We start from the raw sequence: 24,055 nt of genomic DNA on the forward strand, positions 1-24,055 counted from the left end.
CTTTGCATACACCTTCCTCACCATCGACTCAACCTGCAAATTAACTTTTGGGGAATCCCACACAAAGACTCCAAGTCCCTTTGCAGCTCAGCTCTTGGAATTTTCTATCCATTTAGAAAGTAGTCTACACTTTAATTTGATGAAGAAGATGATGTTACTGGAGATAAATGTAAACGTATTTACCAAATGCCCTACCATGCCTTTTTGAGCGTTGCCCAGCTGATGACAGTTCCCCATTCATGGAGTCTCTTTTCTTCTCTGCATCACAGTTACACTGAAGATTTTGCCAGGGTAACAGTGACACAATGAGTGGTGCTGCTGGCCACAGCTTCAGACACCGTCGGTTCGATTCTGTTCTTGTACTGCCTATGCAGAGTCTGCACGCTCACACTGTGACCACATGGGTTTCCCCCACATGACTCCTGTTTTAGCACATGGAGGGCTATGTGGTAGGGCAGGGTTAGATTGATCTTAGAGTAGGTTAAAGAGTCAGCACAAGATTGTGGGCTGAAGGGCCTGTATTGTGCTGTAGTGCTATGTTCTATGTTTCTTCTGCATCCCAAAGACATGCGGGTTGGTGGATTAACTGGCCGCTGTTAATTATCTCTAGTGCAGGCATGTGGCATAGGAGAGTTGGTGAAGATAAAAAGATGCAAAGATTCAAAGTATTTTCATTATCAAGCCTGAGATTTGTCTTCCCACAGACAGTCACAAAACAAAGAAACACCATGGAACCCTTTCAAAGAAAAACACCAAACACCCAACACGCAAAAAAATAAGAACAAATCACACAAACAGCTAAAAACTAATGAAAGACAATATAAAACATCAAACCACAGAGTCCTTGACACGGTCCAGTAATGTTCAGTTCAGTTCCGTTCAGCACTGTGGCGTTTGTTAATTGCAGCTGCAGAGCCAGTCTGCCACGATCAAAGTTGCAAAAATGGGATTCAAAGTTCAAAGTTTAAATTAAATTTATTATCAAAGTACATAAAAGCCATCATGTACAACCCTGAGATTCATTTCCTTGCGGACATTGAACTGTAAATCCACAATGGAGTCAGTAAAAGACCACACCCAACAGGACGGACAAACAAGCCGTGTGCAAAAGACAACAAACTGTGCACAAACAAAAGAGACCAATAACTATAAATAAATAAGTTCAAAGTACATTAATTATCAAAGTATGTAAACATTATACAACCTTGAGATTCATCTCCTTACAGGCACCTCGAAACAAGAAACCTAAAAGAACTCAAAAAAAAAAATCCAACTAACACCCAGCGTGCAGAGAGAAAGAGAAAAAACAAGTTGTTCCAACAATAAAGGCAAGCGACAGCATTCAGAATGTCCATAGATAGGGAGCCCGGAACAGCCGGAGCAGGCCCCCAGCCCCAGTCTCAGTGCAACAAGGAGCAGAGCAAACATCGCAGAGAAGTGAGCTGAACTGGGCCGACCCTTGCTTCTGGTCCTGACACCCTGCCTTTTCAAACTATCCAGCCCAGTGCTTAACTTGTCCAAACATTGAGTCATAATGTGCTCTATGACCCGGCTCTGTCACATCGATATGCTCCGGGCCTGGACTCACTGCCACATTTTGGCCCATACCCACCCTTCCCAAAATGGCTCAGTGCTTAGAACGACCAAACCTTGTTCTTGGTTTAGGCGGATGGACCTCAACTGTGCCTCTGCCTCTCCTATGCTCTGCTTGTCCCAACTTTGCCCTCAAATATGCCTCAACCTCACCTCAACTTCACCTCACAACCATTCACATCAACCCAAAAGGTTCAAAGGTTAATTTTGTTATTAAAGTTTGAATGCAGAATACAACTCCGAGATTTGTCTTTTCCAGATAGACAGGAAATACAGAAAAACCGTGGAGTCATTGAAAGAAAAAACAGCAAACCTCCCCCCGCACAAAAAGAAAAAGAAACAAAAACTCACAAACCCCAAACCCCCAATCCCCCAAACCCCTCCCTAACAAAAAACTAACATGTTGCCCACAATGGAAAAAAACAGTGACAATAACAGCAAACACGTCTCTCGCACACAAACACACTAAAAATCACCCTCACATAGAAGCAGCAACAAGAATATTAAACCCCAACCACGACTCAGCCTGATTTTCATTCGCCTGTTGTTAGTGGTGGGTCGAGAGGCCTGTCTCCATACTCCATCACCCACGTTCACACAAAGCCAACAGCCGACAAGCACTAAAGACATTGTTAAGCGCTGGAAAGGCTTTACAATTCAGCACTGCAATTGCAAAGTATTGGTTCAAAAAATTCCCATTTGCCCAAGTCCAGTCCTCCTCATTCAATGTCAAAACAAAAGGGTGATAATACAACAATGGCTCTGGCCTTGATATTTAAACACGAGCATTCTCTGAGTTTTTAGTTCAGTCAATGCCAAAACCTCAGCTTTACCCTTTTCAAATTTTCTTCAATACAGCAGCAGTGAACATTTTCAATCTATTATCAAAAGCAACTCACGCAGAACGGTAGAGGAATTCAGCTGGTCAGGTGCTACCTATGGAAATGAATAAACAGTCAACCAGGCCGAGACTCTTCTTCAGGACTGAGAAGGCAGGGGGAAAACACCAGAATAAAATGGTGGGGGGAGGGGAAGGAGGATCGTTAGAAGGTGAGAGGTGAAGCCAGGTTGGTGGGAAAAGTCAAGGGCTGGAGAAGAAGAAATCTGATAAGAGAGGAGAGTGGACCATAGGAGAAAGGGAAGGAGGAAGGAACCCAGGGCAGATGATAGGAGGTGAGAGGAGGTAACAGGCCAAAGTGGAGAAATTGATATTTATGCCATCAAGTTGGAAGCTACCATGATGGAATATAAGGTGTTCCACCTCCAGCCTGAGGTAGGCCTCATTGTGGCAATGTTCTTGCTGCTCTTTCATTGTTTTATAACAAGAGTGTCAGTAACATTATACTGACTTACCTATACATGCACCTCACAATTTATGTCAACCTGTCAATCTTCATGCCATGTTACTCAGGAACTCATGGTAATCTTATTTCATCACTGTCTGTGCTGGATTACAACTATATGTACAGTGTGTGACTGTACGTACTATGTGTGATTGCTTGTACTGTGCATTATTGTATGTATTATGCGTGACTATTGGTACTGTGTATGACTGCATGTCCTGTGTGTGACTGTATGCACTGTGTGTGTGACTGTTGATACTGTGTTTTGCACCTTGGCGCAGAGGAATTCTGTTTCCTTTAGCTGTATACATGTGTATGGTTGAATGACAATGAATTTGAACTTGGAGCTGTTGTTTGTGGCACAAAGACACAACTACAACAGTCAGCCTCCGGTTGCCTCCATCCACTGGGAACCGTGAGCCTGGGTAAAATTTTCTATGGTCATCAAAAGGAAGTCTTCTTGAAGATTCAGGAAGTATGGTTGTTCTACCGTTGAACAACTTTGGCTGTGGTCAGTGTCGTGGGTTGGTGGGCAGGTGATTGATACCTGAAAGGTTTGGAGAAATATCTAACTCTGGAACTACTTTTAAATTGCTTTTCCCGGTGGATGTGAGCAGTGCATTGTGGCCCAGGATGGAGTCAGCGATTCTGCGCTCTTGCTTTCACCCAGTCAGGTAGGTATCACCAGTACTCTAGGCATCAGATTCCTCACCAGCCACCCATGAACAATCTGCAGATCAGCTGGGGCCTCCTGTGTTTCATTAAAGTTATTGGGCCTGGACAGACCTTAAAACATCAGGAGTAACACACAATCTGCTGGAGGAACTCAACGTGTCCAGCAGCGTCTGTGGAAGGAATTGCTGATGTTTTTGGTTGAGACCCTGTGTCCGGACTGTGGGTGGAGAGGGGCGGTTTTTTTTCTCCCAATTACAAGGTGTACACTACAGTCCACTTGCTGTACATTGCCAGTGTCAGGAGGGTCACCAGGCAGGTGCAGAATTCATGCTAGGCCGCAGGCTTCAGTCAGTGCAGCCAACAAGACGGGAGGAATCATTAGCCCAGCTTCAGGCAGCATGAAAAAGGATCATTTCCTAAAGTTCCAATAGATATGATGGTACAACATTTAAGACATGCTTGGATAGGTAAAGTCATTGAGTCATAGAAAAGAAAGCACAACGCAAGCCCTTCAGCCCATCTAGTCCATGCCGAACCATTTAAACTGCCTCGTCCCATCAACCTGCACTGGAACCATGGCCCTCCATGCCCCTCCCATCCATGTACCTATCCAAACTTCTCTTAAACAAGGGTGACTTGGAGTGCACCATACTGCTGAATAGGGCAAAGCTGAGGGAGTGACTTTGATAGAATCTGGACCTACCTGCCCCCATGGATCCTACAGCAGTGTTTTGTCAAATGTCCTCGAGGAGCTGCCCAATGTTATTCTGTCAGTAACATCATAAAGTACCGATCACTTGGCCCATTGTGCATGCTGGTTGGTGGGAGCTCACTGTGCTTTCATTGGCTTCCAGGCTTCATACATTCTAAAAACATAAAACATGGGAACAAAATTAGACCATTCAGCCCATTGAGTCTGCTCCGCTGTTCCATCACGGCTGATTTACCATCCCTGTAACATTTAATGCACTAAGTAATCCAGATAAGTGGTGGGGTGGAGATATGCCCCTACCAAAGGAGGTATAAGGTGCTCCCTCCCTCCACTAGCCTGCAGGTCACCCTTGGACAAGGTGTAGCACCTGCTTAGCCCCTCAGTCAGGGTCACATAAAGCCGTGGGGGCAGGTGGTGGATCGTTGCAGGAGCAGCTGGTGCACATCACAAGTCCTGGTGATGCGACCACTGACACCAGACAGACAGTCTCTGAAGAGTATTGATAACGGCTGGGGTCACCCGTCTTGTAAAGACACTGCCCTGAAGAAGGCAACCGCAAAGCAGTTCTGTAGAAAAACTTGCCTGGTGGACCATGAACACCTACGTCATACGACGCAGCACATAACAAATAAACTAATCCAGATCCTATCAAGCTCCGCTTTAAATATACCCAATAACCTGGCCTCCACAACCGTCAGTGGCAATGAATTCCACAGAGTCAGCAGCCTCTAAAGAAATTCCTCCTCATCTCTGTTCTAAATGCACATCCCTCTATTCTGAGGCTGTGTCCTCTGGTACTCATAACTATGACCATAACTATAAAGCATTTCATTAGGTGTGAAGCACTTGAAGATTTAAGATAGCATAAAGATGAACGTGGAGATTGAAGCATCATAACATGCAGTGAAATGTGTTGTTTGCATTTATGATGAACATAGTCCAGGATGCTTCTGGCATCAATATAGCACGCCCTCAACTTACTAACCCTAACCTGTATGCTTTTTGTGGAATGCGGGGGAAATGCTCACAGTCAGGGCGAGAACTTGCCAACTCCTTACAGACAGCGGTGGGAATTGAACTCTGATTGTTGGTGCTGGAAAGTGTTGTGCAAAGCGTTACGCTACCATGCCGCCCCCAGCATCCCCTGACCACGAAAGGCATGAGAGAAGATGCAAAAACTTCTGTTTTTCTTTTAATCGTTTCACTTGCAGTTGGACAAGCGGAGGGTTCAGTCCACAGGAGATGCTGCAGAAGCTGTGGCGCTCGTGGCTCCACAGACTGTGAGGGGTAAAGGGAAGAGCTGCAGCCAGGAGAGAAACTCTCTGTTCTTTGCAAAGCCGGTTAAAGTGAAGTCGAACCGGAACGTCATTCGGGAGTCGCAGGCAGGAACCGGCAACAAAGGTTAGAAGTGGGACTGGGATTGGCTTATTGTTTCACAGGTATCAAGGTGCAATGAAAGTCTTGTCTGGCATACTGTTCATCCAGATCAAATCATTACACAGCGCATCGAGGCAGAGCAAGGGATAAGCCCTCACAGTAAATGCCTGGGCTCTGCACCATGATAGTTCAAAGCCTTCATGAAATTTTGCTGCTGTAGATTACCCCTAGTGTAGGAAAATCATAAGGGAATCAGGAACTGTTTTTGTTGTTGTGTAAATAGGCTACAGGTTACAGGGCTACAACCCCTCAACCGTCAGGCTCTTGAGGTTAATGCCCCTCCTCCCTTTCTCACCCCATCCCTGACATATTTACTTACTTGCCTGTTCTCCATCTCCCTCTGGTGCTCCCCCCCCTTTCTTTCTCCTGAGGCCTCCCGTCCCATGATCCATTCCCTTCTCCAGCTCTGTATCACTTTCGCCAATCACCTTTCCAGCTCTTAGCTTCATCCCACCGCCTCCGGTCTTCTCCTATCATTTCGCATTTCCCCCTCCCCCCCCCCCATTACTTTCAAATCTCTTACTATCTTTCCTTTCAGTTAGTCCTGATGAAGGGTCTCGGCCTGAAACATTGACAGCGCTTCTCCTTATTGATGCTGCCTGGCCTGCTGTGTTCCACCAGCATTTTGTGTGTGTTGTTTGAATTTCCAGCACGAGTTCCTTGTGTTTGCTACGTAATGACGATGTCATATGACACGGCACATAATGATGTTGATGATGATGCTGAGAAGAGAGATGTTAGTAAAGGTTCCTGACACCTTGATGTATTCTGAGTCCAAACGAGTTGAGTTAGCATTGACAGAGTGAACTGTTCCCTCTGAGAAATCTTTGAGTGTTGAGCATTGGCTGATTCAGTCTGTTTAATAAACTTCATGTCTTACAGGGGGCAGAAGTGTCTTCAAAGTGACTGAGAAGCGATCTGAGCTGAGAGGAGCTCAGGAAATACCTGATGATGACAACACGAGGGTGGAGCTCCCAATCGATAAGGTGGGCCACGATTTCAGGCACTTCTTCCCATTGGTTATCTCAGTGTTACCACAATCTCTCTTTCATCAGACCATGGGGTAAGGGGGAGGCAGGTTACTCTAACAAAGATGACTGCCAGATGTCACGTAAGAGACTGGTGGTTCCTTTGATGCTGCCATATTTCCTGAGATTCTGTGTTGTGAGACTCTGGCAAATTTAAGATTCTCCGACACTCTACTGTGTAACAGTGAAGACGAAAATGTGCAGTGGAACTATGAGACTAAATATAGAATTGGCAGACGCCTACCAGCAAGTGAATCAAATGTCCTCTGTGTGTGACCATATGACTTAAGACATCAGAGCCGAATTCAGCCATTTGGACAACCGAGTCTGTTGGCCCATTCCATCATGGCCGATTTATTTTTCTCTCCTATAGAGTCACAGATTCAAAGAGTGGTAGAATACTACAGCACAGAAATAGGCCATTTGGCCCATCTAACCTGTGCAAACTATAGTTCTAGAATGTCCCATCAACCTGTACTTGGACCATAGCCCACCATAGCCCTCATATCCATGTGCTTATCCAAACTCACTAAATGATCTCACTTTAAGGACTCTTTATCTCATTATCTCATGTTCTCATTATTTATTTATATTTGCATTTGCACAGTTTGTTGTCTTCTGCACTCTGGTTGGTCTTTCACTGATCCTGTTGTAGTTACTATTCCATAGATTTGCTGAGTATGCCTGCAGGAAAATGAATCTCAGGGTTGTATACGGTGATATATATGCACTCTGATAATAAATTTTACTTTGAACTTTGGATTTTAAACTTTTCTTAAATGTTACAATCAAACCCACATCTACCACTTCCTACCCAGATTTGTCCACCCAAATTGCAACACCTCATACTTGCCTGAATTAAATTCCACCTGGCATTTTTTCAGCCTGTTCCATTTGGTCCAGATCCTGCTGCAAACTTCGATAGCCTTCCTCGCTGCCCACTACATCCAATCTTGGTGTCATCCACAAATTTTCTGATCCAGTTAATCACATTATCATCCAGATCGTTGATATAGATGACAAACAACAATTGAACCAGCACTTTTTCCCACCACTAGTCAAAAGCCTCCAGTCAGAGAGGCAATTTTCTAGTATCTGTCTCATAAGGAGATTGGATTTATTTTTCTCCCATAAAGCCAGTGATGAATCCAATAAGACCAGAAGACATAGGAGAGAAATAGGCCATTTGGCCCATCGGGTCTGCTCTGCCATTTCATCATTGGCTGATCCATACCCCTCTCAGCTTCAATTTCCTGCCTTCTCCCCATATCCCTTCATGCCCTGACCAATCAAGAACCTATCAACCTTTGCCTTGAATGCACCCGGTGACCCTGCCTCAACAGCCGCCTGTGTCAACGAAATCCACAGATTCACCACTCTCTGGCTAAAGAAATTCCTCCTCATCTCTGTTCTAAATGGACATCCTCTATTTTCAGGCTGTGCCCTCTGGTGCTTGACTCCTCCACCAAAGGAAACATCCTCTTCACAACCACCCTGTCTAGGCCTTTCAACATCCAATAGATTTCAGTGAGATTCCCCCCTCCATTCTTCTAAATTCCAGGGAGTACAGGCTCAGAGCCATTCACCACTGCTCATATGAAAACCCTTTCATTCCTGGAATCGTTCTGGTGAACCTTTTCTGAATGTTTACTAGTGTCAGCACATCCTTTCTACAGTATGAGGCACAGAACTGCTCACATACTCCAAGTGAGGCCCCACCAGGGCCTTATACAGCTCAGCTCCACATCCCTGCTTTTACTACCTCATGGATTTATGAATTCAGTCCAACTTGGGACTGACCCAACTTTGTCAGATCATTTGCTGCCCCTGCATCCACTACCGTTGGTCCCCCTCACCCTCTCCTCCACCAAGCTACGACCAGAATGTGCTTCCCATCAACCCAACCCTTTCCTTGGATCCCTGATAATGACTTAACTGAAAACTCCAATAGTCTCCACACAGTTACCCCTTGGCCGTCAGAACCCCTCCCCTCATTCCTGCCCCCTCAGGAGCTGCCCTATGACTGACCATGATATCCTTGATCACTCTACGGTGGTGGAGTTAGTGATGGAGGGTCCTTTATGCACACACACAATGAAGGTCAGGTCTATGCATTCAGCATGTGCCGTTCTCCAGCATGCTCCCAGTTAAACATTCCTCTGGAAGCAAAGAGCATTTCTGAGAACTTCTGGATACATGGTCCATGTGCCACACACAAGTTCATTGCCATGTGATTCGTTAAACTTCTTTTTATATGAACTGGTTTTCTAAAATGGTTCATTTATTTAAATTTGTCTCTGTTATATTTTTATTAATAGTAAAACGATTGAATAACCAATAGGACTCCTCATTGTTCCTTAAAGCACCCTATAATTATTGTTACTAAGTCACGAAACAATGATAATCTCTGCTCAAAATTACCATGGCAGGTGAGAGAATTTTTTTAGATTATTGCCAATTTACAGTAACGGGGTGGAGGTACGTCTCTACCAAAGGAGGGGTGAGGCACTCCTTCCCTCTGCTACCCTACACGTCACCTTTGGGCAAGGTGTAGCACCTCCTTAGACCCCCCCCCAGTCAGGGTCATGTGAAGCTGTGGGGGTAGGTGGTGGGTGGTCGTACGAGCAGCTGGTGCACATCACAAGTCCTGGTTATGCGACCACTGACACCAGGCAGACAATCTCTGAAGAGTATTGATAATGTCTGGAGTCACCCGTCTTGTAAAGACACTGCCCAGAAGAAGGCAATGGCAAACCACTTCTGCGGAGAAATTTGCCAAATAATCATGGCCATGGAAAGACCACGATTGCCCACGTCATACAACACAACACATAACAAACAAACGATTGCCCGTTTGGGCACACGTTCTCTAAAAGGCTCGCCACCCCTGCCTTCGGCCCTCACTCTGTGAGTGTGAATGGAAGGAGCCCACAGCAGACCCTGGCTCAGCTGGTCACATCCTTACATAGAACAGGGCAGGGCAAGAACAGGCCCATCAGCCCAAACACGGTGCTGAGTTAAACTGAATCTCTTAGAGTCATAGAGACAACACAGAAATGGACCCTTTGGCCCATCTAGTCTGTGCTGAACCATTTAAACTGTTTAGCCATAGCCCTCCATACTGCTGCCATCCATCTACCTATCCAAGCGTCTTGGTAGCAGCACAATAGTACAGTGATTAGCCTGATTCTGTACAGTACGGGCGACCTTGGTTCATTTCCCACTGCTGCCTGTTAGGAATTTGTACGTTCTCCCTATGACTGTGTGGTTTTCCTCCCAAAAGCATAGCTGTTGGTAGGTTATTGTAAATTATCCCATGATTAGGCTAGGATTTAGTTGAGGCATTGCTGGGCAGCATAGTTCGAAGGGCCAGAAGGGCCTGTTCAACACTGTATCTCAATAAAATTAAAATAGATGTTGAAATCAAACTTGCATGCACCACTTACACTGGCAGCTCATTCCACCCTCTGACTGATGACGTTTCACCTCTTCTTCCCCTCAAATATTTCACTTTTCACCCTTAACACATGACCTCTACTTGCAGTCCCACCCAAGCGCTTCTACCTGTACGCGACCGGTATCCCTCCACTCCCTGCATATTCACTGGTCTATCTAACAGTCTCATTGGGCACCAGAATGTGTGCGGGCTGCCCCCAGCACATCTTTCGGTCGTGTTGGTTGTTGATAACTCACCTCACTGTACGGTTCAATGTACAGTAAATATGTGAAAACTAAATCTGAATCATGGAAATTATTAACATATCTGCCTCCACCACAATCCCAGGCACCCACCACGCTCTGTCTAAAATAAAACTTACCCCGTGTGTCTCTTTAAAACTTAACCTCGCTTACCTTAAACGCTTGTACTCTGTCGCCTGATGTTTCTACCCTGGGGAAAAGGTTCTGACTGTCGACCCTGGCCATGCCTCTCATATCTTGCAGATGGTGGCTGAAGTTATTGAAGATGAAATCATTACTGAAAGTGCAACGTATCACGTTGATCAGGTAATGTCTATTTCCTAGGCGATATTCTTTTGGAGGATGTGAACAAAACTGTAACCCTTTGTTCATTTTTTGGAACACAAAGGCAGGGGTGATATTTCAGATATTTCTCTCTCTCTCTCTCTCTCTCTCTCTCTCTCTCTCTCTCTCTCTCTCTCTCTCTCTCTCTCTCTCTCTGTTCAGATGAACAGTAGCTTTTGGTGGGCTGTAGATCAAGGTCTCTGGGGGCTTGTTGTTTGCATGGTGGGTGGTGGGGGGGGCTGATGCTTCTGCTGAGGGGGCAGGGTTCATGCATTTACTGTAGATTATGTATGGAGGGGGAGTGGGGGCTTTGGGTTTCTAACATTTTTCTGTTATTCATTCGTTGGGGGGGGTTTCTTGTTTTGTGGATGTCTGTGAAGAGTAAGAGTTTCAGGTTGTATACTGCATACATTCTCTGATATTAAATTGAACCATTGAACTGGATTCTTGTTCAACACACAAAACACATGAGGGACTCGGCAGGTCAGGCAGCATCTGTGGAGAGTAATATACAGTCAAAGTTTTGGGCTGAGCCCCTTCTTCAGAACTTGGCTCAAAATGTCTACTGTTTCCCACCACAAATGCTTTCTGGCCTGCTGAGTTCCTTCAGTGTGTTGTGCATGTGATTGAAGACTTCCAGCACCCATAGAATCTCCAGTGTCTCAGGAAACTTGTCTTGCTGCTCTGTCTCCTCTCAATCACTATGCACCAAGCCAAACAAGACAGAAGCATCCCAACGTGTGATTAGTGTGGCAGTTGGATTGAGCTTGATGAGCACAGGGAATCCAAGGTAGGCCAGCAGCCCTTGCTCAGGGCTGGTCTAAGTCTCGGCTGCCAGGTGCTTCTCTGGGGATCTTGCCCGCTCTGTGTTGTTAGACACAATGCAAGACTTCACTGTGACACCAGTGGCTAAATTGAACCAAAGTCTCAAAATAATGGAACTCAGCAGGATTACCAACTACAGGCACCGCCACAGTATTACACAAATCCAACATAGACATGGACATAGACCGCCACAGTATTACACACATCCAACATAGACATGGACCACCACAATTTTACACACATCCAACATAGACATAGACCACCACAATATTACACACATCCAACATAGACATAGACATAGACCACCACAATATTACACTCATCCAACATTGACATGGACATAGACCACCACAATATTACACAAATCCAACATAGACATAGACCACCACAATATTACACAAATCCAACATAGACATAGACCACCACAATATTACACACATCCAACATAGACATGGACATAGACCACCACAATATTACACAAATCCAACATAGACATGGACATAGACCACCACAATATTACACACATCCAACATAGACATGGACGTAGACCACCAAAATATTACACAAATCCAACATAGACATAGACATAGACCACCACAGTATTACACTCATCCAACATTGACATGGACCACCACAATATTACACACATCCAACATAGACATGGACATAGACCACCACAATATTACACACATCCAACATAGCCATGGACATAGACCACCACAATATTACACACATCCAACATAGACATGGACATAGACCACCACAATATTACACACATCCAACATAGCCATGGACATAGACCACCACAATATTACACACATCCAACATAGCCATAGACATAGACCACCACAATATTACAGACATCCAACACATTTAATGCCATCCAGAACAGAGCCCCATCTTTGATGTCAAGGCACTCTGTGACAGTTGAGCTGTTAGGGAGATCACATTCTGTCTTGTACATGGAACGGTATGTTAGCACAATTACTTTACAGTGCTAACTATGAGATCGGGGGTTCAAATCCTGCCACCGTCTGTAAGGACTTTGTATGTTCTCCCCGTGACCGCACAGGTTACCTCCCACATCCCAAAAAATGTACGGGTCAGGGTTAGTGAGCTGAGGGCATGCTATGTTGGCACCAGAAGCATGTTGACATTTGCAAGCTTCCCTGAAAAATCCACATTGATTTCATTTCATGTAAACGGCACATTTCATGGAACACAGAGCAGAGAACATAGAACCTCGAATATAGAACAGTACAGCACAGGAACAGGCCTTTGGTCCACAGTGTTGTGCCAAACCAGCTATAAAGCAAATCAAAAAACACCCAACACTAATCTCTCCTACCTACACAATGCCATATCCCTCCACTACACAATGCCATATCCCTCCATCTTCCTCACATTCATGTGCTGATCCAAACGTCTCTTAAAAGCCTCCAATGTATTTGTCTCTACCACCATACCAGGCAGCGTATTCCAGGCATCCACCACTCTCTGAGTGAAAAAACTTACCCCTCACATCCCCCTTTCAACTCAACCCCTCTCACCTTCAATGCATGGTATTAGACATTTCTACCCTGGGATAAAGATACTCCCTGTCTACTTGATCTCTGCCTCTCATAATCTTACAAACCTCCATCAGATCTCCCCTCAGCCTCTGCTGCTCGAAAGAAAACAACCCAAGTTTGTCCAGCCTCTCGTGACAGCACATGCCCTCTAAACCAGGCAGCGTCCTGGTAAAACTCTTCTGCACCCTCACCAAAGCCTCAACATCCCTCCTAAAGTGGGGCAACCAGAACTGTACGCAATACTCCAGATGTGGCCAAACCAGATTTTTATAAATTTGCAGCATAACCTCCTGACATTTGAAATCAGTGCCTCACTAATAAAAGCAAGCGTTCCATCAGCCTTCTGAACCACCTTATCAACCTGTGCAGCCACTTTCAAGGGTCTATGAACTTGGATTCCAAGGTCTCTCTGCTCAGCAACACTGTTAAGGATCTTGCCCTTCACAGAGTAACTCCCCTTGCATTTGCCCTACCGAGGTGCAACACCTCACATTTATCTGGGTTAAACTCCATCTGCCATCCCTCAGCCCAATCTGCAACTGAACCAAATCGCGCTGTTTGTTTCAATGTGTATGTGACAGATTAAACTAGTCTTCTCTTTGGTGTTCATTGTCTGACACTTGTGTAATGTGAACGCTATTTGCTGCACACTCACCCTTGCCTGAATGTTGTCTGGGCCTGCTGCACACGTATGGGCTGATTGATTTGTTGAGACCATCGGTAAATATCCTCACTTCTGACCCAGGATTAAAGGAAACTCCGTGATGGAGCAGCTGAAGATGGACACTGTCCTGGGGCAGTAGTAGTGACCTCCAGAAACCCCAGTGTGTGGTTACACAATCCCTGTTAGTGAGGAACGACAACAGCCAATGAAATGTTTTCCCTCTGATACCCCAAGACCCTGGGTTGGGGCTGCCTAGATGACAAGGACAGCTCAACATGTCATCCAGCTAGTGCATGTGCCTAAAACTGCATCTTAGGCAAGTGCAAGTTCAAACTGAAAGTTGAAGGGTTAGATTGATCTTAGAGTAGATTAAAAGGTCAGCACAACTTTGTGGGCCGAATGGCCTGTATTGTGTAGTAATGTTCCATATTCTATGTTCAAATCAGGCTCACTACTGGCATGAGACATGTGTTCCTCAGCTGGAGGGTGTACACTTTGGGAGAGTTTGCTGACTGTCTCATTCCAGAGCTCTGCCTCCTTTCAAGCAGAGTTTACAGCCAAAACAAGATAATTAACCATGACTGGACTAACGTACTGAGTGATCAGAAGCTGCAGAAGCGAGGAACCAGGGTCCACACTCGTACCACAGCTCGCCGACTCTAGAGACCGAGGGAGCCAGTATACGAGATCGAGAGAGAGGGAGCCTCCCTCCTCGGATCATGGAACCAGGGTCCAGATCAGCGTCACAGCTCACCGACACTAGAGACTGTTGCAGGACAGTACATGGGGTTGAGAGAATTTGGGGAGTCTCCTTGAACCATGAAACTAGGGTCCACAACAAAACTGCAGCTCGCCAATACTAGAGGTTGAAGGAGACGGTGTATGAGATTGAGAGAAGGGGGACCTCCTCGAACCATGAAACCAAGGTCCACAACAGTACCACAGCTCACTGACACCAAAGGCCAAAGGTGATGGTATTTGAGATTGAAAAAGAAGGGGGAGAATCTCTGAAACCTGTCAAGACATTCAGTGTTTATGAATATTCCTTACAAATTCACAGAATATTAGGCTGCTGGAAAATTCATCACAATAAAAACTGTCGACTACCATTTTGTGCACCTTGTTCTGCTCTGCTCTCTGTTGGCCAGTGGGTCAGGGACATATGTCTTGTTATAAAACATCAGTCGGTCAATTAGAATGAGCAGTGTTTTACTGGCACCCCTGGGTTGTTATTAAAAGTGGAGCCTGCTGTGAGTCACAAATCTTGCCACAGATTTTGCAATTGCTGCCACACAGTTGCCAATGGTTACCAATATAAATTGCTGTTATATTTCCCATCCATTTCTATATGTCAGTTCGCTGCAGATTGATTCCGCATCTCAGCACTGTGGCCTTGTGGGCTGACTTTCTGAAATCTCGTGCTCTACTCCCTAACCATCTTATAGTAATCAAATCCCAGACCACACCACTGATCCACACAGCAAGTTCAAGCTTCACCTTCGCAAATCTGCCATTGTCAACCTATGCCCGTGAGGTATCCCGAGCCCACCAGCTGACAAACGTTTCAATATCTGCCAAACCGGCAGAACAAGAAACAATACCTGCGACAGGAACTGCAGAGAGTTGTGGACACAGCTCTGCACATCCACGGACTCCGTCTACTCTTCTCGCTGCCTCGGGAAAGCAGAAGACACCACTCAGCCGGATATTGTCTCATCTCCCCTCTCCCATCGGGCAGAAAACACAAAAACCTGAAAGCACGTCCCACCAGGCTCAAAGACAGGGTCTATCCCACTGTTATTAGACTCTTGTATGATAAGATGGGACTCTTGACCTCACAATCGATCTCAAAACGATTCTGCGTTATTATTGTTTTACCTTCTTCTGCTTCAGTGCTCTGTGTAATGATCTGATTATATGAACAGCATGCACGACAAGTTTTCAGTGTATCTGGGTACACATAACAGTAATCAGCCACTACAATATTGCACCCTTGAGGATAAACCTCACCCATTCAGAATAATCTAAAATCATTGAAAGCTTTCGAATGGTAAAGTTAGCATTTTGAAATATTACAGACAAATATTTTTAAAAGAAGTAAAATACTTAAAATCAGTTGACCACTTTTAAACAATTAAATGCATTCACAAAACACAGCTAACTGAAGAAACGTGCCGTAGATTACCTGACAGTGACTGCTTCTTTGCAGCAGGTGCTGTCTGTTGTGTTTCAGGCCATTCAGCTCATCAAGTCTACTCCACCATTTCATCGTGGCTGATTTATTTTCCCTCTTGACCCCACTCTCTTGTCTTCTCCCTGTATCCCTCCATGCCCTGTCAAATCAAGAATCTATCAACCTCCACTTTAAATATAATCAATGACTTGGTCTTCACAGTTGTCTGTGGCAATGAATTCCACAGACTCACCACCCTCTGGATAAAGAAATTTCCTCCTCACCTCTGTTCTAAATGGATGTCCCTCTATTGTGCCCTCTGGTCCTGGACTCCCCCATTATAGGAAACATCCTCTTCACGTTATCTCTATCTAGACCTTTCAACTGTCAATAGGTTTCAGTGAGATCCCCGCCCCATCATTCTTCTAAACTCCAGTGAGTACAGGCCCAGAGCCGTCAAATTCTCCTCATAAATTAACTCTTTCATTTTCAGAATCACTCTTGTGAACCTTCCCTGACCCACTCCAATGCCAACACGTCTTTTCATAGCCAAAACAGCTCCCAATACTCTAAGTGCGGTCTAACCAATGCTCGATGATTCCATAGGCAGATTCCTTGGTAGAAGCACAGCAATCCAGGTCTGTCTAAAGAATTCATTCAGGAATCTGGGTATTGCTGGGGAGGCTAGATTTTTTTTATTGAAACCTATGGAACATTGCATGCCATAGATAGAGTGGATGTGGAGAGTATGTTTCCTATATTGGGTGAGCTCAAGGCCAGAGGACACAGCCTCAGATAAGAGGAATGTCCGTTTAGAACGGAGATGAGAAAGAATTTCTTTAGCCAGAGGGTAGTTAAAGTGTGGAATCTGTTGCCACAGGGGGTTGTCGAGACCAAGTCATTGGTTGTTTTTAAAGTGGAGGCTGGTAGGTTTTTGATTAGTCAGGGCATCAACAGTTACAAGAAGGAGGGAGAATTCGGTTGTGAAGGATAATAAATCAGCCATATTGGAATGGTGGAGTAGAATCAATGGGCTGAATGGCCTAATTCTGTTTCTATGTCTTATTTCCCATTCCCTGTATGAGGAGGTGGGGGTGAATGTTTTCTTGGCTCACTGTGGTCCTCTGATGAAGGTGTTATCACAGTGTTTGCAGTGTGAGTGTTCTGGGATTGAGATATAATGACATCATTGATGGGCCAGCACTGTGCTGGTACTGTGCAAAAGTCTTAGGCACTTATACATAGCTGGTGCACAGTACTGTATTTGTCAACATGGAGTGGAGAGCGAGTTTGCAAACCTGGCAGAAGCAAAGGATGTTGAGAATGGCGAGGGTGGGGTGCTGTGGGAGGGGTGTGGGATGGGTGGCAGAGAAGGAGTGTCAGGGGTGGGGGGTGGGGGCTGGTATGGGTGCAGATGCACCCAGCCCTGAGATACCAGGTAAGGTCATTTGATTCCAAACATTTGGTTTACTGATCATTACAGAATGTCTCTCTGGTGCTTCCTGCTCCCTCCCCTCTCCCTTCCCCTTTTCCCAACCATGATTCCCCTCTCCCTGCCCCCTTCCCACTCTCAGTCCACAACAGGGACCCATATCAGAATCAGGTTTATCATCACACACACATCATGAAATTCAATTTTTATTTGTGCAGCAGTACAGTGCAATGCATAAAATTGCTACAGTACTGTGCAAAAGTCTTGGGCGCCCCAGCTGTACAGTATATATGTACCTAATATTTTTACACAGTACTGTAGAAGCATAAGAGATTCTGCAGATGCTGTAAATCCAGAGCAAAGACTAACAAACACACAATGAGCAAAATAAGACATTCTGTGTAAGTATAATAATAGCAAATTAATTAATAAATAATCATGAGAACATGCGCTAAAGAGTCCTTGAATATGTCCTGTCTTGTCCTGGTATGAGCTTTCATTCTCACTGAGAATACCACCACCCAAGGGACAGTGTTCGACACACAGAAAGCTCAGGAGCAACTCAGCTGTCAGGCAGCATCCATGGAGGGGAATGTTTTGGGCTGATACCCTTCATCAGTACTATAGCACTCCATCAGTGCTGCCTGACTTGCTGAATTCCTCCAGGGTTTTGTGTGAGTTGCTCAAGGTTTTCAGCATCTCTTGTGCCCTGATAACCACTTACAGTAGAGCTTTCACTTATAGTGGCCAGTAATTTATAAATATTTATTTATCCTGTAGGCTGTATTTGGTGTATGTTAGACAGAGCTCAGTTCAATATAGATCTGATCTTGTTTATCGGAGACAAGATCTTGGAAAGCAGTAACCATCATTAAAGATCCTCACCACCCAGGCCATGCTCTCTTCTCACTGCTGCTGTCAGGTAGAAGGTACAGGAGCCTCAGGACTTGCACCACCAGGTTCAAGAACAGTTACTACCCCTCAGCCATCAGGCTCTTGAACAAAACGGGATAACTTCACTCATCCATTGGGATGTTCCCACAACCAGTGATCTCACTTTAAGGATTCTTTATCTCATGATCTCATATTCTCATTATTTATTGCTGTTTACTTATATTTGCATTTGCACAGTTTGTTGTCTTCTGCACTCTGGTTGATCTTTCATTGATCCTGTTATAGTTACTATTCTATAGATTTGCTGAGTATGCCTGCGGGAAAATGAATCTCAGGGTTTTATGTGGTGACATGTATGCACTTTGATTATAAAAGTTATTTTGAACTTTGAACTTTCTCATTCTGTTCCCAATAGGGTTTTATATCCAAACTTCAATGAAGTCTTCAGGGAGACAGGAGACTTGAGAGCGAAGCCAATGTCCTCTGGCAGAGCATTCAGACGGTGAAGGCAGGCTCACCCTTTACTCTGAGATGGGTATTTTAAGCAAGCTGTTTGATGTTCCTGCAAAGGACTATTGCCAAATGTCCTTGGCATGCCTGCTGCTGGCAGAGTGCTTGGTTTAACCACTGACACCGGAGATGTCTCAGAAATTGGGAATGCCGTGGTATTCTACCTAATATCCTACACTTCTGAACTCATTTCGATGAAAAATAAATCCAAACACAAAAATCAGATTGAACTGAATTTAATAATCTCTGTAGTTACTTTATTTGTCTGAATTTTATGGAGTCTTTGTAATGTAAAACTGTAAGATATAGGAGCAGAATTAGGCCATTTGGTCCATCTAATCTGTTCCACTATTTCATCATGGCTGATCCATTTTCCCTCTCAGAACTAATCTCCTTGCCTTCTCCCTGTATCCCTTCATGCCCTGATTAATCAAGAATCCATCAACTTCTGCCATCATGCTTAAAGATCAGAATTAGGCCATCTGGCCCACAGATCCAATGCTGACTATTCTGCCTACCCTAGTCACATTTGCTCATAAACCATAGTTGATTTGTCATCCCTTTCAAGTCCATTCTCCTGCCTTCTCCTCAAAACCTTTGATGCCCTGACTGTTTAAGAACCTATCAACATAAAACAAAGAAACATAGAAAACCTAGAGCACAATACAGCCCTTCGGCCCACAAAGCTGTGCCAAACATGTCCCTAACTTAGAACTACCTAGGTTTACCCAAAGCCCTCTGTTTTTCTAAGCTCCATGTACAAAATGTCAACTGTTTTTACTCTTGTCCATAGATGCTGCTCCAACATTTTGTGTGAGTTGTAGTTTTGTAGAAGACAGCAGTGGGACTCCTGCATAAAATGTGAAGGCCCCAGTGAGATTTGAACTCATGACCCCTGGTTTACAAGACCAGTGCTCTAACCCCTGAGCTATGGAGCCTCCTTTTAACTATGAAGCCTCCTATCTACTTTAAATATACCCAGTGACTTGGCCTCCACAGCCGCCTGTGGCAATGAATTCCACAGATTCACCACCCTCTGGTTAAAGAAATTCCTGCTCATCTAAAGGAATGTCCTTGTATTCTGAGGTTATGCCTCTGATCTTAGACTCTCTCACTATTAGAAACATCTCTAGTGGAAACATTTTCATGCTGTTGAACATCAGATCCCTTCATATCCTTCTCTGTTCCAAGAGGAATGACCACGCATCTCCTTATTCCTGGAATCCTTCCTGGAAAGCTCATTCACACTCTGTAAAGCCTTCACATCTAACTCAGAGTGTGGGGCTCAGACCTAGCCATAGTTCTCCCATTGTGGCCAAGCCACAGTTTATAAAGCTTCCTTGCTCTGTCCTGACGAAGGGTCTCAGCCCAAAACATCGACAGTGCTTCTCCTATAGATGCTGCCTGGCCTGCCGTGTTCCACCAACATTTTGTGTGTGTTCCTTGCTCTTTATTCTGTTTTCTATCTCCAAAGTCCAGGGTTCGGAATATTTTTCTCAATCTGACCTGCAACTTTTAGTAAAGTATGTTTATGTCCATCCAGTTGTCTTTTCCTGCCCCCTTGTAATGTTTACTCGCCTTTCCATATTCTTCCTACCAAACTGGCATATGTCAGAAGGCAGAGGGTGGTTGTTGTAGTCCTGGTGAAGGGCCTTGGCCTGAAATGTTGGCTGTTTATTCTTTTCCTGTTTATTCTGCCTGGCCTGCTGTGTTCCTCCAGCATTTGTGTGTGTGTTGTAGAGAGTGGTGGCAGATGTGCCTGGAGATCGGTGTCCAGTGGTTTTCCACGGGGATCTGTTCTGGGACCCCTGCTCTTTTGAGTTTTATAAATCACTTGGATGAGGAAGTGGAAGGGTGGTTTAGTAAGTTCGCAGGTGACACCAAGGTTGGTGGAAATGTGGATGATGAAAAAGGGTTTCATAGGTGACAATGGGACATTGACAAGATGCAGTTGGAGTTCAGTCTGGAAAAGTATGAAGTAATTCACTTTGGAAGGTTGAATTTGAAGGTGGAATACAGAGTTACTGGCTGAATTCTTAGCGGTGTGGATGAACAGAGAGATCTTGTGATCCATGCCCATCAATTCTTTAAAGCTGCTGAACAAGTTGGCAGAGTGGTATGCTGGCTTTTGTTAGTCAGAGGATTGAGTTCAAGAGCCATGAAGTAATGCTGCAGCTCTTTAAAACACTAGTAGAATATTGGGTCAGTTCTAGTCACCTTATTATAGAAAGGATGCGGAAATTTTAGAGAGGGTGCAGAGAAGAGTTATCAGAATGCTGCCTGGACTAAAGAGCGTGTCTCATGAAGATAGGCTGAATAAACTAGGGCTGTTCTCTTGAAGGTGAGAAGTGGCTTGATAGAGGTGTACGAGATGATAAGAGGCATAGATTGAGTGGACAGTCAGAGACTTTGTCCCAGGGCAGAAGTGGGGGTATAATTTTTAAGGTAATTGGAGGAAAGTATTGGGGGTGTTGTCTGAGGTGGGCGAGCAGAATGCACTGCCAAAGTTGTTGTTAGAGGCAGATACCTTCGGAACATTTAAGAGATTCTTAAATAGACACATGGATGAAAGAAATGTGGAGGCCTAAGTGGGAGGGAAGAGTTAGATTGATCTCAGAGTAGGTTAAAGTGTCAGCACAATGTCATATGTCGAAAGACGTGTACAGTGCTGTCTGTTAAGAACATAAGAACTAGGAGCAGGAGTCGGCCATCTGACCTGTTGAGCTTGCTCTGCCATTCAATAAGATCGTGGCTGACCGAGCCATGGACTCATCTCCACCTACCTACCTTTTCCCCATAAGCCTTAATTCCCCTACTATGCAAAAATCTATGTTCTATATTCACATTTCTGCTTCAGATTTCTTTTTTCTCGTGTCCACCTGCTCCAACAGATTGCCTACAACGCCTGGAAGTCTGTTGCCACCTAGCTCACTGTTTGTCAGGTTTTGTGTCAACAGTAAAGGTGGAAGTCTGAAACGTAAATGCTCCTCGAAGTTACCAACCCCTTCATGGCCTTTTCCCACTCTCACCCAAGGGCTGGAGAGACGTTTCCCTTTTGCTTCTTGAGGACATGATTGGTGCAGGAGGCTTCTGTAAAATTATTGTAGCCAGTACTTTTATTTACAGTGTGAAAAATTCAACATTATATCATTTTGTTCCTGGCCACCCATCACCCAGATCTCTAGCATCTTGCTTCCAGCCACCCATCACCCAGATCTCCAGCAATTGGTTTTCAGCCACCCATCACCCAGATCACTAACATTTGGTTTCTGGCCACCCATTGCTAGATCTCTCTAACAATGCCAGGATTTATCTCAGGCAGGTGATGAGGTAGAATGAAAGGTCTGGATTCTGGAACCAGTAGGTGGTGTTGGTTGTCCATCTTGTACCCTGAGCATCCCTTCTACAACCAGAGGCCAACTGTCTGCCAAAAAACACTATCCACTGATATAAATTATTAGAACAGCCACGATCTCTGATTGACCAATGGAGGAGGCCATTCCAACTTCCACTCCTGATGGCCCAATGACACCCCTCCCAAATTCATAAAAGGCAGCAAAGAATGACGGAATGTAAACGTGAGAAGGTCTGCGGATGCTGGAAATCCAGAGCAACACGCACAAACTGCTGGAGGAAGGAATCTCTTAGAAGAGGAGAGTGGACCATAGGAGAAAGGGAAGGAGGAGTGGGCCCAGTGGACGTGATAGTTAGGTGAGGAGAGGTAAAAAGCCAGAGTGGGGAATAGAGGAAGAGTGCTGGGTGAGGGTTTTTTTGAATGGATGTGTTTATTATTTAGAGATGAAGTACAGTACAGTCCCTTCTGGCCCAATTACACCCAGCTGATCAACTAAGCTACTAATGCGTACGTCTTTGGACTGTGTGGGGGGGGGGGGGGGGAACTGGAGCACCCGGCGGAAACCCGCACCGTCATGGGGAGAATGTACAAAATCCTTCCAGGCATGGTAAAATTGAGCTTGGGTTATTGGTGGTGTAATAGTGTTTATTTAACTTCTACACTGCCATTCCACCTATAGACATACAGTACTGTGCAAAAGTCTTCAGCATGTATATATAACCTGAGTGCCTAAGGGTTTTGCACAGTAAAGTATACTGGGTAAAATAAGAAGGTGGTCAGGAAACAGAAATAAGAGTATTTAGCTTTATATTAGCTCAGTAGTATTTAGTGTTAATTGGTCTCAGAAAGGCTTAATATACAATACTGTTGAAATGTCTTGGGCACATATATATAGCTACTGTGTCTAAGACCTTTGCAAGTACTGTATTCAGAGAGCGAGTTGTAAACCTGGCAAGTGCAAAAGATGTTGGGAATGGTGAGGGTGGTGTGCTGCAGGAGGTGTGGGACAGGTGGCAGAGAAGGAATGCCAGCGGCTAAGGTTGGCATGGGTGCAGACACAACCAGCTCTGCATTCTGATTGACCATCACAGAATGTCTCTCTGGTGCTTCCCACTCCCTCCCCTCTCCCTTCCCTTTTTCCCAACCATGATTCCCCTCTCCCTGCCCCCTTCCCACTCTCAGTCCACAAACGAGACCCATATCAGAACCAGGTTTATCGTCATTCACACATCATGAAATTTGTTTTTTATTTGTCCAGCGGTACAGTACAATACATAAAATTTCTACAGTACTTTATAAAAGTCTTAGGAACCATACCTGTATATATGTGCCTATAGCAAGATCGGTAAACCAATTGTTTGGAATCAAATCACCTTGCCTTGTGTCTCGAGGGTGAGTGTGTCTGCACCTGCACAATTCTCCACCCTGGCATTCCTTCTGTACCACCTAACCCAAACCCCCCTGCAGTGCTCCACCCTCACCATTCCCAACATCCTTTGCTCCCACCAGGTTTACAAACTTGCTCACCACTCCATATTGACAAGTACAGTTCTGTGCAAAAGTCTTAGGCACCCCAACTATATATATGTGTGCCTAAGACCTTTGCGCAGTCCTGTATATGCGGATCCAAAGTCTCACCATCTGCTTTTTTAAATGTTGTAGGTCGTTGAATTAAACATTTGAAATAGGTGCTGATTCAGCTTGACAATTTACTATGCGAGCAAAAAGTGCTTTCTAAATAATTGAGGTTCCAAGTTTCAACAGAAGGCAAAGTGAAATAACTTTCAATTTCTCCTATGTGCCATCGACTTGTATCCATC

The 24,055-nt window shown here is 44.8% G+C and overlaps 1 protein-coding gene and 1 non-coding gene across 2 annotated transcripts in view; one reads left to right on the forward strand and one right to left on the reverse strand.

The window, feature by feature from the left end:
- The window catches only part of dcdc2b (doublecortin domain containing 2B), a 56,534-nt gene extending 37,446 nt beyond the window's left edge, over nucleotides 1–19,088 (forward strand). The window contains exons 8-12 of the mRNA XM_059949743.1: nucleotides 3,554–3,610; nucleotides 5,535–5,724; nucleotides 6,643–6,746; nucleotides 10,731–10,793; nucleotides 18,786–19,088. Of these exons, the coding sequence (XP_059805726.1) occupies nucleotides 3,554–3,610; nucleotides 5,535–5,724; nucleotides 6,643–6,746; nucleotides 10,731–10,793; nucleotides 18,786–18,809 (438 nt within the window). The 3' untranslated portion in view covers nucleotides 18,810–19,088. The remainder of the gene's footprint in view (nucleotides 1–3,553; nucleotides 3,611–5,534; nucleotides 5,725–6,642; nucleotides 6,747–10,730; nucleotides 10,794–18,785) is intronic.
- Nucleotides 19,089–19,745: 657 nt separating this feature from the next.
- trnat-ugu (transfer RNA threonine (anticodon UGU)) lies at nucleotides 19,746–19,818 on the reverse strand. The gene has a single exon. It is a non-coding gene; the product is annotated as a tRNA-Thr (tRNA).
- Between the last annotated feature and the right edge of the window lie 4,237 nt (nucleotides 19,819–24,055).

This window comes from Hypanus sabinus, chromosome 24 (assembly GCF_030144855.1).
Source record: "Hypanus sabinus isolate sHypSab1 chromosome 24, sHypSab1.hap1, whole genome shotgun sequence".
Lineage (NCBI taxonomy): Eukaryota > Metazoa > Chordata > Chondrichthyes > Myliobatiformes > Dasyatidae > Hypanus > Hypanus sabinus.